This window comes from Misgurnus anguillicaudatus, chromosome 10 (genome assembly GCF_027580225.2).
Source record: "Misgurnus anguillicaudatus chromosome 10, ASM2758022v2, whole genome shotgun sequence".
Classification (NCBI taxonomy): domain Eukaryota; kingdom Metazoa; phylum Chordata; class Actinopteri; order Cypriniformes; family Cobitidae; genus Misgurnus; species Misgurnus anguillicaudatus.
Genome location: NC_073346.2, coordinates 11,024,899 through 11,039,366, shown reverse-complemented (window position 1 = coordinate 11,039,366; position 14,468 = coordinate 11,024,899). Strand labels below are relative to the sequence as shown.

Sequence of the window (14,468 nt, the reverse complement as noted above, 5' to 3'; positions counted from 1 at the left end):
GTAAATGGATCAGATAGATTACTGAACAGCTTAAGCGCATCAACTTGGGCAATGACTGAGTTCAGTCGGCTAATAAAAATAAACAATAATTGTGTATCAGTTGTAAAATACTTGTACTTAAAGATACCTACACATACAATGTTACACACACTTTTTTTTATTAAATATGGATATAATCTATCCACTAGTGTTTGAATGACAAGGACAGTAGCAAAGTCATGTGAAGTAAGACACACACACACACACACACACACAATGGTTTCCATGTTTTGTGGGGACATTCCATAGATGTAATGCATTTTATACCATACTAACTTTATATTCTATTCCCCTAACCTACCCCATTCCCTAACCCCAACCATCACAGAAACCCTTTTACTACTTCACATTTTCAAGAAACATTATTCTGTTTGATTTATAAGCTTGTTTCCTCATGGGGACATCAAAATGTCCCCACAAGGTCACAAAAACACTGGTATTCCTATTTTTGTGGAGACAATTGGTCCCCACAATGTGATAATTACCAGGTACACACACACACACACACACACACACACACACACACACACACACACACACACATACACACACAATACAAATTATTTTTGACTTACTGAATCCAGATGGGTTCAGTCCGCAGGATACCTTCAGATTCCTCATCAAAGCGCTCATGTTAGGAATGAGAACAATACAGTTCATGTTCTGCAGATGTAAATCTCCTCCTTGTATATTGATTTTAAAGCATTCAGCATACCTGGAGGCTGCTACAGTCTGGTTTTCTCACTACGAGTGTATTAGTAATGCTTCATATAATATAACTTAACTTCAGAAAGTTATTTTTAAACAAATAAATGAAGAGTTTGGTTCCAAAACCGAATAAATCCATTTTGACATATTTTGGTAAAATTGTGTTTTCTATAAAAAGAAAGTGACAATGAAAACCACTTTTTTGTTACAAACTTTACATAGCATCATTAGATAATGATAACATTAAAAATGCTAATCTATTATTTGATTTTATTATAAAAAGTGATTGTTTTTCTCGCAAAATGCAATAAATCCATGACAAGTTTTTTTCCCCAAAGTGAGATAGATCTATTAAATTAATATATAAATGTGCATTCATCTCATTTAGTTGAGTAGTCGTATACACTGATAAAAAATAAACATTAATGGCATTAATCAACACTTACTTTGTCATATTAAGAACACTGTCATTGCTGCGGTTATACTTGGAACGTCGTTGCTAAACTTTTTTGACAGCGATCAGCTGTAAAATGTTTTGGTCCTGCTTAGGGGTGTAATGGTACGCAAAAATCACGGTTCGGTGCGTACCTCGGTTTTGAAGCCATGGTTCGGTTCATTTTCGGTACAGTAAGGGAAAAAATGCAAACATTAAACTGCAGGTTGTTTGTTACTATAACTTTTTTTTACAATTTGTTTACACTTTTTTTAACACTTTTTATTAAAATATAATAAATAAAATATATATAAAGTAAAAAAAAGTTCTCCACTAAATAACATACTTTTTGACATTATTTTATAACAGTAAGTAGGTAACTCTTTTCTTAAGCTTGTCTTAAACTTTTTCTACTAAAACCTTGCACTTAACTAACAAATTCAATTCCTGAATACATTTATGAACTATTAGCCTACATTTTTGCCACCAAAAAAAATAATTTCTGTTTTGATTTATTTTGGATTGTTTAACTCACAGTATTGAATTGTACCATCTCTGTATAAAAAGAATATTACTGCTCTATGCATAGCAAGCAACATGTTGATATACATATTATACACTCATATTGAGATAAGTGAGTTGCATACATAGCCATCTTTTATCTTTTGCACGTTTCTCCTAATCTTTGCTTGTGTCATCAATGTTGACCTAAACTAACAAACCCCTCCACAGCTGAGTAACAGCTGAGTAAGCCCGGATTACAGCTCTTCTCTGGCCGGATCAGCTGATCTCATTGTGACAATGACATGATTGACGTGAGGTGCAGATGAAAAATCTGATCACGCATTCCTTATTCTCGCTGTCACAGAAAGTGCGACTCATGATTGCCTAGCAATGAAAGATGCGCAACCTCTCACGCACTTTTGAAAGAACAAAACAGCGCGTTGACACACGTTTAACACGCACTTTTAGACGCGACACGTAAACATTTACATCAATAATCAAACGAATATACAACTAAGTAAATAAAAATCTTTCTGCTGGACGAATTATGTCATATGTTTGACAGAAGACTTGCGCTGAACACGAAGACTTCTGCCACTTAATATGTTCGTGTGGAAACGCACACAACATATTATGTTCCACCTATGCACACAAAAGATTGCATCCGGCCATTCGGTGCACATGTGCACCGTGCCGAAAGCCCTGTATCGAAACGGTCCGGTACAAATACACGTACAGTTACACCCCATTCCTGCTTGATTTTCATTGACTTCAAGTAAAATAATGGAAAGTTCCCTGGGGTCAATGTGTTAGCATGACAGAAGCTTCATGCTGTCGGGAGAAAAGCAACAGTGGGCATTTTTCCTTCGCCTGAGTGCCTTTCACGTAAATTGTTCGATTTTGATGGGTTACGTTTCTTCCCGCCACAAAAATCCATCACAGGTTTATCAGTGCCATCAAAATTATTATTTTGTTTTTGTTTGTTTGTTGATCACGAAGTACAAAGTAGATGAGGATACCTAAGGTTTTGTGTGTATTTAAAGCGCCACCCTTATTGTTTACAATGCGTGGAATGGTGCGCTTTGATTTGTTGAGCGGATTTATTGCATTCTTCAGAGAAGGTCTGGCATTTATTGCGTTTTGGTAAAAAGGGAGAAAAGACAACAAAATAACGCGGTGGATATCGAATTTTGCCTAAAATGAAGAATTTACTTTTTAATACTGACCTGATACAATACTGATTTTTTAAAACGGCGTTTATCGTGTTTTGGAACAAAACTCTTCAAATATTGTCTGAATGTGAATGTGGAGTTAAATCACTACTGTACACACTCATTCTCTCTGTAATGTCTCTAAAACAAATGGTGCATAATAGCACTAAAAGTGGTTCTTGGCTCGTAATCATAGAGTATCTATTTTTAGTTCTATATAGCACCTATAAAGAATCATACGGGGGTCATATAGCACCACTAAAGCACCACATATGGTTCTACATAGCACGATATGGTTCTACACAGGTGCCACACAGGTACTTTATCTGTGCTATATGGCACTTAAAATGGTTCCTCTATGATTACGAGCCAAGAACCACTTTTAGTGCTATTTAGTGCTATTTTACTGCACACACTTAAGTACTCAAAGTGTCCTTGATACTCCCACATTTTCCAACTTCTTTCTTAGCAGTCTTGAGTACGGTTTACTTGAGTACATGACACTTGAACAGTGAAGTGCATTATGACCACAGAGTGTTTCACTTCACGTAACGTGTGTTTAATTTCATATAATGAAACAGCATCAATCCTTTAACAATGAAAACCAAAGACATCTGTGTTCATGTTGGGGTCAACTGAATGAGGTCTGAATTTGGTTCTTTTCAAGTGCGATGAGATTTTCCATAGAAACCAGAGAAAATTATTTAATTGTTGTGTTATTATCTTCAAAGTGACTAGCAAGTTTCTTTTTAGTGCTGGTGTTCTCAAGTTAAACCCTGAAGCTGAAGGTTGGGGTTTTGAGTTGGCATTGGTTCCTTAAAGAATCTCTTAGTTCTTTCTTACTTTTTTAATAGTTTCCTTATTCCGTTCTGTGAATGTAAATGGTTCTTTATGGAACTTTATACGGTTAGTTCCAGTCCCTGATTCTGATTGGTCAATAGCTGTGTTTTATTTATGAAACATATGTAAAACATTTTGTTGCTGTTTATAGTCAGTAAGCTACATTTTTTCCCAGCGGAAGGAATTTTTTTGATTGATTTTACTTCTTGAAAGTTGTGTTGCTGCTTTTTTGCTTTAACTCTTTCCCCACCAGCATTTTTTCGCAAAAATTGACAGCCAGCATTTTTTTATAATAATGTATGTTTTATAAAGTATAATAAGTTCCAGAAATTTTTCTACATTATTTATGTAGTTTTATTATATAAACAAGCAATATTTTAAATGAACAGACCCCTCGCTTTTAAACAAACAAAACTTTCATCATATCTTCGTTGGTTCTCTTTTTATCACCTCCTCTCAAATATGGGTGGGTTTCTTTAAAAATACAAAATTTTGAACAAAAAGCAGAGATAATTGCAGGACTTTGGTTATAAATTAGATTCAGAACGAAGATCAAAATAAAGAGTATTTGCTGCTTTTGAATCTATAAATGATGTGGTGTTTTATAAGGTGGGTAAGTGCGCCATCTAGTGCATAATAGCGGAAATATGGATTGCCGTAAAACCTCGTCTTATGCAAGGTAGCGTTTTCTCAGAATTGACCAGATAATGCTTCAATGGCGAGGAAACAGTTAATATTTAATGATGCTGTTTTGTAAATAAGTCACGACTGAGGGGTTGCATTGACTTTGTTGCGTGCCTAACAACACGTAATTTACTCCACGATACAGCTCAGCCTTGATTACCACATTGCTTACAGCCTGACAAAGAATCTAGTAACAGTTTAGTTTGGAATTAATTCAATATTCACTATATATATTTGAGGTGGGCAAACCCTTCTGAAAAGACCAGCTAAAACCAGCTAAGACCAGCTAAAAAGTGTCCAAATTTAAGCTGGACTTTTCAGGAGGGAATGTATAGCTATCCATTTTTCAATATTTTAGGGTATGTTGTTGAAAACTTGCTGTTTCAAATATAGAAGCCAGTCTTTAATAGAAGCCCCAAACGTGCTGTACAGTAGTAGTCTGTTTAATGGGACGTGTCCACTGGTGTGGAATAAATCTGCACAAACTACTGCACATCCAGCCATCAGTGTGCAACTTGTGTTTGGGGTGTGTCTCTACAATGTACTGCAGCTGTGGATGTCTTTAATGTGGCTTGTGATTTATGATTTGCCAAGAATATCAGTATGTGTGCACTGCATGCACTGTAGGACGCTTTGTCCGCCAAATGCACTAGGGGTGTGATGATACACCAATACCACGGTTCTGTTCATATGACGGTTTGGAGCCATGGTTTTCGGTTTTCTTTGCTGTGAGGGCAGGGTTCATAGCATGGCACAAGCAATGCTAAAGAACACTAGATTCACTTTTAAAGGCGGAGTCCATGATGTTTGAAAGTCAATGTTGATATTTGAAATCACCTAAACAAACACGTCTCTACCCCAATAAAATCTGGACCTTCTGTTGATAGACCCGCCCCACACATACGCAACCCGGCAAGGATGTTGGTTAGTAGACACGCTCCTTACTGCTGATTGGCTATAAGTGTGTTTTGGTAGTCGGCCCGTCTCCTTTTCCAAAGTGTTTTTCAAACGTGGACTCCGCCTTTAACTTAATAAATATGATAATAACTATAATTTAAAAGAAAACACCATCGTTTTCAATATTTTACTATGTTCTTACCTCAACTTAGATGAATTAATACATACCTATCTTTTTTCAATGCGTACACTTAATCTTTGTACAGCGCGTCGTGGATGTGTTAGCGTTTAGCCTAGCCCCATTCATTCCTTAGGATCCTAACAGGAATGAATTTAGAAGCTACCAAGCAATTTCATGTTTTTCCTTTTAAAAGACATAAGTAAGTTTGGCGTCACAAAATAAAATTTGGCGATTTTTTTAAGTGGATAAATGAGAACTATGTTGTATGGCGCAAGAGCACATAAGTTCGCAGCACTTCGACCTCAGATCCAGTAATATTGACGGAAGTTTGAGCGAGAGGGGGAGTAGTCAGGAGTGATGATGTTACTGCATGCTGATGTCGAAGTGTCGCAAACTTAGTGTTCTTCTGACATACAATATAGTTCTCATTTATAAGGTGAGAACATAGTAAAATATAGAAAAATGGTGATGTTTTACTTTAACTTATTCACTTTATTGACTTTAAACAAAACATGAGTACAGTCAGCCTGAATAAACTAAAATATAATAAATTCCTCTAGTGTAAACTAGTTAGAAATAAAATAAATTTGAAGTACAGTCTGTTTACTTGAGTAAACTAAAAATGTGTGGTATCATTTTCGGATTATTGTTAAACACCTAATGACGACATATTATGTGGATGAATGTAGTTTGAAAAAAGTTTTTACTTTGGCAAGAAATTTAATATTTCTAAATACCTAAATCAAAGAATTAATTACTATAAATAAACTGCTGTTGGGTCACAGAGTCTTTACTCATGTTTACACCACAACATTTTCAATCATAAACAGGAAAGTTTCTTTTTGCGCAAGTTTTTAATAACGACACCTTGTTGTAAATCTGTGGGTAACGCCGCCGTTGTCATGCGTACATTAAAATGTTCAAAAACTTGCGTTACCATTTTTCACTACATGGTTGTCACGTACAAACTCTTGGCAGTTCACCCTCAGAATGAGTGTCTATATACGTATGAGCTTAATTTGTATGTCAGCAGGGGTTTTAATGAGATCATTGTGATAATAACCTGTATCACGAAGCTAATTAATGTGAATAAATTAACTGAGTTAATTGCCCTCATCTTTTCCAGTAATCTCATGCATGATGGGTTCAGTTTTTGCACATATAAATCCTGAAGAGATTAAAGTCAAATAAATTAATTATAGACCTGTGTGCAAAAATGTCAATTTTAATGTTGCTGCTATAATGTTAGGGTGTTGTTTTTAAGTACATTACTAGGGTGCTTGGGTTGTCTATTAGGCCATTAGAGGTTTCTTACTGGCGCAGTCATACAGTAAGAGCACCTCCTCAAATCTACAGTGTCATTTTTAGTCTTTAAATATATTAATGTAAAGTTCTAAATGTTTTCCAGAAAACATAATTGTTCAATTGAATAAATATGAAGAGTTTGGTTCCAAAACGCAATAAATCCATTTTGACAAATTTCGGTAAAAACGTGTTTTCTATACCAAGAAAGTGATAAGATGAAAACCACTATTTTCTGTTAAAAACTTTCACACAGCATCTTTAGGTTATAAAAACATAAAAAATTCTAATCCATAACTTGATTTTCAAAGATTTATTATAAAAACAGATTATTTTTTCCACAAAATGCAATAAATCCATGACAAGTTTTTATTCAAAATGCTAAAAATCTATTGAATCAATCGCCTATATAAATGTGCATTTATCTTTACCATGTTATATTCATTTAGTTGACTACTTGTACACACTAATTAAAAAAATAAACATTAATGTCATGAATCAAAACACTTACTTTGTTATATTAAGAACACTGTCAATGCTGCGGTTATACTTGACGTCGTCGCTTAACGTTTTTCACAGCGATCAGCTGTAAAATGTTTTGGTCCTGCTCGATTTTCGTTGACTTTGAGTAAAATTATGGAACGTTTTTCATAAGATCCGCTGGAGTCAATGTGTTAGCATGACAGAAACTTGATGCTGTCGGCCCGGGCAAACAAGCACCCGTCTCCCGAGTGTTGATGGCTTACGTTTCTTTCCCGTCACAGAAAACCATCACAGGTTTATCAATGTTTTTAAAGTATTATTTTGTTTTGTTTGTTTATTGATCACGAAGTACAAAGTAGATGAGGAAAACTAGGATTCCGTGTACTCAACGCCCGCCATTGTTTGTTTACATTGCGTGAGGTGCGCTGCCTGTAATCTGTGGAGTGGATTTATGGCATTCTGTAGAAAATGGGGAGTGGCGTTTATTGCATTTTGGGAAAAAAGGGAGAAAAGATGACAGAATAACACGGCGGATATTGGATTTTGCATAAAATTAAGAATTTACTTTTTAATACTGACCTGATATAATACTGATTCTGGCAGTAACTCATTTTTTTTCAAAAGTGGCGTTTATTGCGTTTTAGAATCAAACTCGTCATATACTCTTAAACTGTTAAAATAAGCGTAATGCTGTGTAAAGTGGAAGGCATTTGTTCCTCTTATAATATTTTATTTCCTTTTTTATCATCACAATGGCTTTAGTTGATATCCATAGGTGATTCTCATAAGCATTTGTCAGGGGGAAGATTATTGGCCTTGTATCAATGTATGAAACCACAAAAAGAGGAAAAATGTGATTCTTCATAACTTCCCCAATTCTCACAATTACAGATCTTACTTGTGTGTGTTCAGTTATTTACAGCTAATTTACCTGCATCTTTTTACCTTATCTCTTGTTGATGCTCTCTTCAGTATGTGCGCTGCAAGAAATCACAGGGAACAATAATTTCAGTTTTTTTTTCATTTGCCCTGTGATGTTTAAAATAGTAAGCTATGCAAAAAAACGATTAACTATATAACGTGTCTTTGTGTTTATTCGTGTTTGGGTGTGTGTTAGTGTTCAGTAGTCATGTAGGCAGAGTTGGCTGTCACTATTGATCACATCAACGTCCAGCCCTCGAGCAAGTGTGTGTGTATTGTGTGTTTGTCCAGCGTGAAGAGAAAGACCTTTATGTTGATACTGAATCTTTTGAAGCATGGCTCACGAGAGCCCTTCAGACAGTGTTTGGTACTACAGGGAAACACAAAATCTGACAAGCCCTCCAAAATCTGTATGATGTGTGTTTGTGTGCATAGGTGTCTGTGTGTGACTATGGATTGCGTGGGTGTTGTTGTATGTTCCTGTATTATTGGGACGTGTCTGTTAATATTAACGGTGCCATCGTGTAAAAGTTAAACATTAATGAAGATGTTTGTCATGCTTGGAACCTGCCTGTCCGGTTTTGAACTTTAGTTTATTAACTATTACATGGGGGTTGTTGTTTGTTTACCGGACAACAGTCAGTGCTTGTGTGCTGACGGTACAATTGAGTCATATTTTCCCCTTTTAGTTTGTAATGCTGCCGTTTTAGGCTCATATTTTGAGCTTGGACGAAATAATGAATAAATTGAAGATGTGAGGTCATGATTTATTCATAGCGTTTTTCTGTTTTAGGTGGAGCAGACCTTCAATTATTTGGAGATTCAAGGCATCACGTGTAACAAGCCCACACAGGTAATAAATCACAATTTCACAAACTCTCGAAAGACTCTGACAGATGTGTTGAAACATACAGTACTGGCCTACGGCCAACAGATTAATAAATCAGTTCATAGTACACAGTACTCCTAAAATAAAAGCATGGAAAGTGTAAATAAACATTAAAGGCGGAGTCCACAATGTTTGAAAAAACGCTTTGGAAAATGAGACGGGCCGACTACCAAAACACACTTATAGCCAATCAAATCAAATCAAATGCCAGGTTGCGTATGTGTGGGGCGGGTCTATCAACAGAAGGTCCAGATTCTATTGGGGTAGGGGCGTGTTTGTTTAGGTGATTTTAAATATCAACATTGGCTTTCAAACATCATGGACTCCGCCTTTAAACAAATTAAAAAGTAAATAAGGTAAAAATATTAAATGTAGGATTGCAAAATTTATGGGAATTATGGCACACATGGAAAATGAGTCTGATGTTTAGGAAGCTAATATGTTTAAATATGATACAGTTTGTATGAATTACCCCCAAATTACAAATATTTCCCTTTAATTCCTGTGAATTCCCAACGTGAAATTTTTCCAGAATTCTCAGGCTTTGCAACCCTAATAAAATGAGTGCACACACTAGGGATGCTACAGTTATCAATATAATTTTAAACCGGTCAGTAAGACCTCCAAGGACCCCGATACACGCATATGATTGGGGTTTGCTGGTTTCATGCGTCCAAATTCGTACTTTTTATTATTCCCTAGCCTGTGCATCTGTTTGTGTGTCTGCAAATGCAAGCACCTGTCCACAAGTAAATATTCAGTCAGAATTCCCATGACGCAAAGTTAAATCCTGCAAGTTATCTAGAGCGACAAACGATATATGAATATATTGTGTGCTGTGTAAAATAATGTTGCACTTAGGGCTGGGCTGCATAACGATTAATCGCGACTAATCGTTTGCAGAATAAAAGTTTTTGGTTACATCATATATGTGTATTGTGTATAATAATTATGTATATGCATGTTTATTTATATATACATAATTATTATACACAATGCACACACATATGTGATGTAAACATAAACTTTTATTCTGCAAACGATTAGTCACGATTAATCGTTATGCAGCCCTATTAGGGCTGCACGATTAATCGTATTTTTATCATGATAACGATATGCGTGCCCCACGATTAATTAATGACAATCGTCGCGATTAATGTGCAAAGACCAAGCACAAAACACACGGTCTAGAATCAAGCAAAGTGTTTGTTATGGGCGGAGTCAGAGTAAACGGAGTGTTTCTTTGCAAGTGCAGTCTGTGTTAAGGTAGAAATACGTTAGCATCATGATATTTACAGTCATTCGAATATAATGGCAGAGCAACAAGAAGAAAGTGCAGAAATATGTATGTTTAATTCCCAAAAAGGGTCATATAGGCCTACTCCATTGTTTTTGTAACCTTGAATTTGTTAAATCATTATTTTATTTTATTTTATTTTATTATTTTGATTTATGATTTATAAAAACAAAAAGGGAAAAGAACTTATGTTCAAACACTAAGAGTTATTTAGAAATGTTTTCATATGCCTTGTGCATATATTTCTATTTAATACTTCTCTGCCGATGCTTCCGAATAAACATGAAACGTGAATTATTACCGGTGTAACCCGTGTTTTATTTATGTTTATCCACGCCGAAGAGACTGGAGTATTACAACAGAAAATAAGGGTTACATTTTGATATTTCGGATTTGAGGAAAGTGATGTTGATCAAGTCATGAGTCTTGTGCAAACTGTGCTCCTGTTCCGTCCAAACCTGAAATATCAAGAGTTTCAAAAGCTGAAGACACAAATCCCCGACCATCCACGACACAGACAACAATAACGGATCACGTATCATGTAAGTTAGCCGAGGATATGTGTCCAATAAGCACTGTGAGCAGCAAGGGGTTTAAAAAAAAATATTGCCACATAAAAGGCATATCATAGGCATTTTTTTATTCAAAAATGTTTTGTTTTTATTTTAGTTTAATTCTAATTTGATATAAACATATATTAGAGCCCTGCATTTCAGCCTTTTTACGCCCATTGGGTCGGGTTTCGGACCAATTTTAACATCACATTTGATGCGGCCAGTTCTCTGGATTTTTTAGGCTTCTCCACCTTTATATATAATAATTTAATTAAAAGAAATGTTGAGACATTGATAAATTGTAAAAGAAATACGTTTAACCTATCGCACGAGTCCACTACGCACATTTACAACGTACCTGTTGCAACAGTGTTTAGCGTCTCCGCCAGCAGCAGGACCTTCAGCGCATCGGGGAATATGGAGAACTGAATAAAAACCTTAAATACTGTGCATAATCTATAAAAGACTTCTTTCGGTAGTCATGTAAAAAATGCGGTGTAAAGCCTTGAATTTAATTGATGCATAGCGTATGTGTAAGGTAAGCAACCTGCATGTTTATTTCGTTTCATGTTTATTTCGTTTTGTTTTGATTCATTATTTTTCTTCACCCCGCCGCGACTGCGAGCAACAGAGCAGCCCCCCTCCGCTTTTTAAAAATAGTGTGCTGATAATAAACATTTAAACTAACATTGTTATATGCTAAAAATATACATATTATATAGACGTTATTGTAGGCAAGTGAATTGTTGATTTGAGAGGCTCATTTGATCAAACAAGTCGTCAACATGACGTTAGCTGTCGGCCGCTAACCGCTTGTTCATTATCAAAAACCTTAATTTAACAAACAAAAAAGGCTCTAAAATAAATAAAAGATATTTTATAATTTTGACAGTTAAAACTGAACTGCTTTAGTCGCAATAGTCGTACAGCTGTAAGGAATCTGTGTAAGGAGTTATTTTTGTTATTTCTGCGGATTTCTTTTGCAAAATGTATGCGTATTTTGCGGAATTATTTTAAATGTTTTAAAAAGATCTAAGAGAATTGGAGCTGTGGATATTACAAAACAATAAAATATTTTATAATATAGGAATATAAATGTATATAATATTATATACATGGCTGTAAAGTGTAATAAAAATACTGAAGTAAATAGAAGTTCTTCACTAAAAGAATGATCGTATTTTTAATCGTGATCAAAAGTTTGAGCAAAACAATCGTGATCATCATTTTTCCTGGAATCGTGCAGCCCTAAGCCCTATTGCACTTTACATTTTAAATGAAGGCTGTACTGCAGTACTGTTAAGTTAAATTTACTTAAGTATAGCAATATTTATTTAAAATGGCCAATTTATGTTTTAATGTATGTTTATTTTCAAATTATAACAAAAGTTGTATTCATGTCAAATAAAGACAATTACAATTAACCATAAGTAAGTCTTGTTTATGAAACCAGCCCATAATATTTTAAGACATATTTTTCCAGTGTTTTATAGTGTGCGTTGGTATTGTGTTTCAGTTTGCAGTGGAGTATGAGCGGGGTCAGATGTCTCTTAAGATGGCATCTACAGATGAGGTGAATGAGGTGGTGGCTCACATAGGCAGCTGTTTACAAAGGATCTGGCCTGGACTTCCGCCTCTGTGAGTATTTCTAACAGATATACAATATAAACATTGAAATAATACACAACTGCCCTATGCAAACACATGCTACAGTATAGTATGGGAGACGAATCGCTGTAGTACAATTTCTAAGGTTTCTGAGAGGACCATGTTTAAGACATGGCAAATAAATAACTTTAGTATACTGTCCATTGAATGAACTGGTAAATGATGAATATATGAAGATATTATTTCAGTTTTAGATATGGTGAAGTGTCCTGTTCAGACTCTTTCTTGTTCTCTCTCCGGTAGGAAGATTATGAAGAAGTTGTCCATGGAGCCTCCTGAAAGGATCAGCTCTTTGCAGGCACATTGGGAGAGTCAGAGTGGAACTGAACCAGGACCCTGTGGTAAATTCCCATTATGCACCTGCAACATGCATGTGTACATATGTTTCATAATATATAGTACTTCTAAAATAGATAACATGAAAAAGTGCCTAAAAACAAAGTAAATAAACATAATAAAAATAAATTATATTAAATAAGAAAATATAGAATGCAAGTTCTGGGAATTTTGGAAACTTTCCATGGAAATTATGGGAATTATGGCACAAAGCTAATGTGTTTTTATATGATACAGGTTGTATAAATTGCCCCAAATTTGCAAATAATGTCTTTTAATTCCTGTGAATTTCCATTAAGTGTCCATCTTAGAATATGTTCAAGATTCCCCAGCTTTGCAACCCTAATAAAATGGGAATAGACCCTGTCAAATAATAAAATGCATATGTACATATGTGTGTGAGATTGGCTTGAGTTTCATATGACTCTTGATTTGTCCAGGTGGGTTCTCGCAGCAATACAGGTGTGTGTGTGACTGGTTAGGTCTTCCATACAGAGAGGAGGTTCAGTGGGTCAGTATACTGTATACACACACACACACACACACACACACACACACACACACACACACACACACACACACACACACACACAAAACCACGTTTATGCAAATGCTATTGATTTGTTCTCTAATGCTTTGGCCTCAGGATTCCCTCTGGCCAGCTTTAATTCCTCTAGAGACCATTTGTGTTGAGATAAACACACCTTAAGCTTTTAGCATTACCTATGAATCATCTGGATTAGCATATATGCCAAATAAACCGTGTTGTAGAAATCTTTTAGCAATTACATTGTCACGTCCATCTAGACAAATCCATATTTGTGTCCTGCATACATTACACTTTATTTGATTTTAGTAATTTGGTGTAACTTTCTCAGTATTCAGTAACCAATTCATTTTTTTCCAGGATGTGGACACAATCTATCTGACGCAAGACACACGAGAGTTAAACCTGCAGGACTTCAGTCACCTGGAAAACAGGTTAAAATTGTCCTTAATGTGAAATTCACTTAAAGGGAAAGTTAACTTTAAAATGAAAATTCTGTCATCATTTTCTCATCCTCATGTTGTTCTAAACCTGTATGAATTTCTTTTTTCTGATGAACACAAAAGAAGATATTTTGATAAACGATGCTAAACACACAGCAGTAAATGACCATAGACTTCCATAGTAGGAATAAAAAAATATGATGGAATTTAATGGGTACCGTCAACTGTGTGCTTACCATCATTTATCAAAATATTTTCTTCATCATTTATCACAATACTTAAAAAATATTTTTTTCCTACTATGGAAGTCTATGGTCACTTACTGCTGTCTTAGGCTGGTTTTACCTGGTCTTTTCAGTATGGCTGAAAGTCTTGTAAAAAAAAAAAGTAAAGCAAATATGCCACCAATATAATTTGTGTATTGAACACCAACTATCAGGAAATATGTTCCTCATTGTTTAATCCACGATTGTGTGCGTCTAAACAACATTAATATGCAAATTTGGAGTAGGATTAGGCCAGCATTAGTGA

The 14,468-nt window shown here is 35.2% G+C and overlaps 1 protein-coding gene across 4 annotated transcripts in view; it reads left to right on the top strand.

The window, feature by feature from the left end:
* Positions 1 to 14,468, top strand: part of LOC129447686 (F-actin-uncapping protein LRRC16A) — a 140,909-nt gene that overhangs the window by 45,925 nt on the left and 80,516 nt on the right. For all 4 annotated transcript variants that reach the window (XM_073871859.1, XM_073871857.1, XM_073871858.1 and 1 more), the window contains exons 4-8: positions 8,997 to 9,056; positions 12,460 to 12,581; positions 12,855 to 12,952; positions 13,388 to 13,458; positions 13,855 to 13,928. In XM_073871859.1, the coding sequence (XP_073727960.1) occupies positions 8,997 to 9,056; positions 12,460 to 12,581; positions 12,855 to 12,952; positions 13,388 to 13,458; positions 13,855 to 13,928 (425 nt within the window). The remainder of the gene's footprint in view (positions 1 to 8,996; positions 9,057 to 12,459; positions 12,582 to 12,854; positions 12,953 to 13,387; positions 13,459 to 13,854; positions 13,929 to 14,468) is intronic.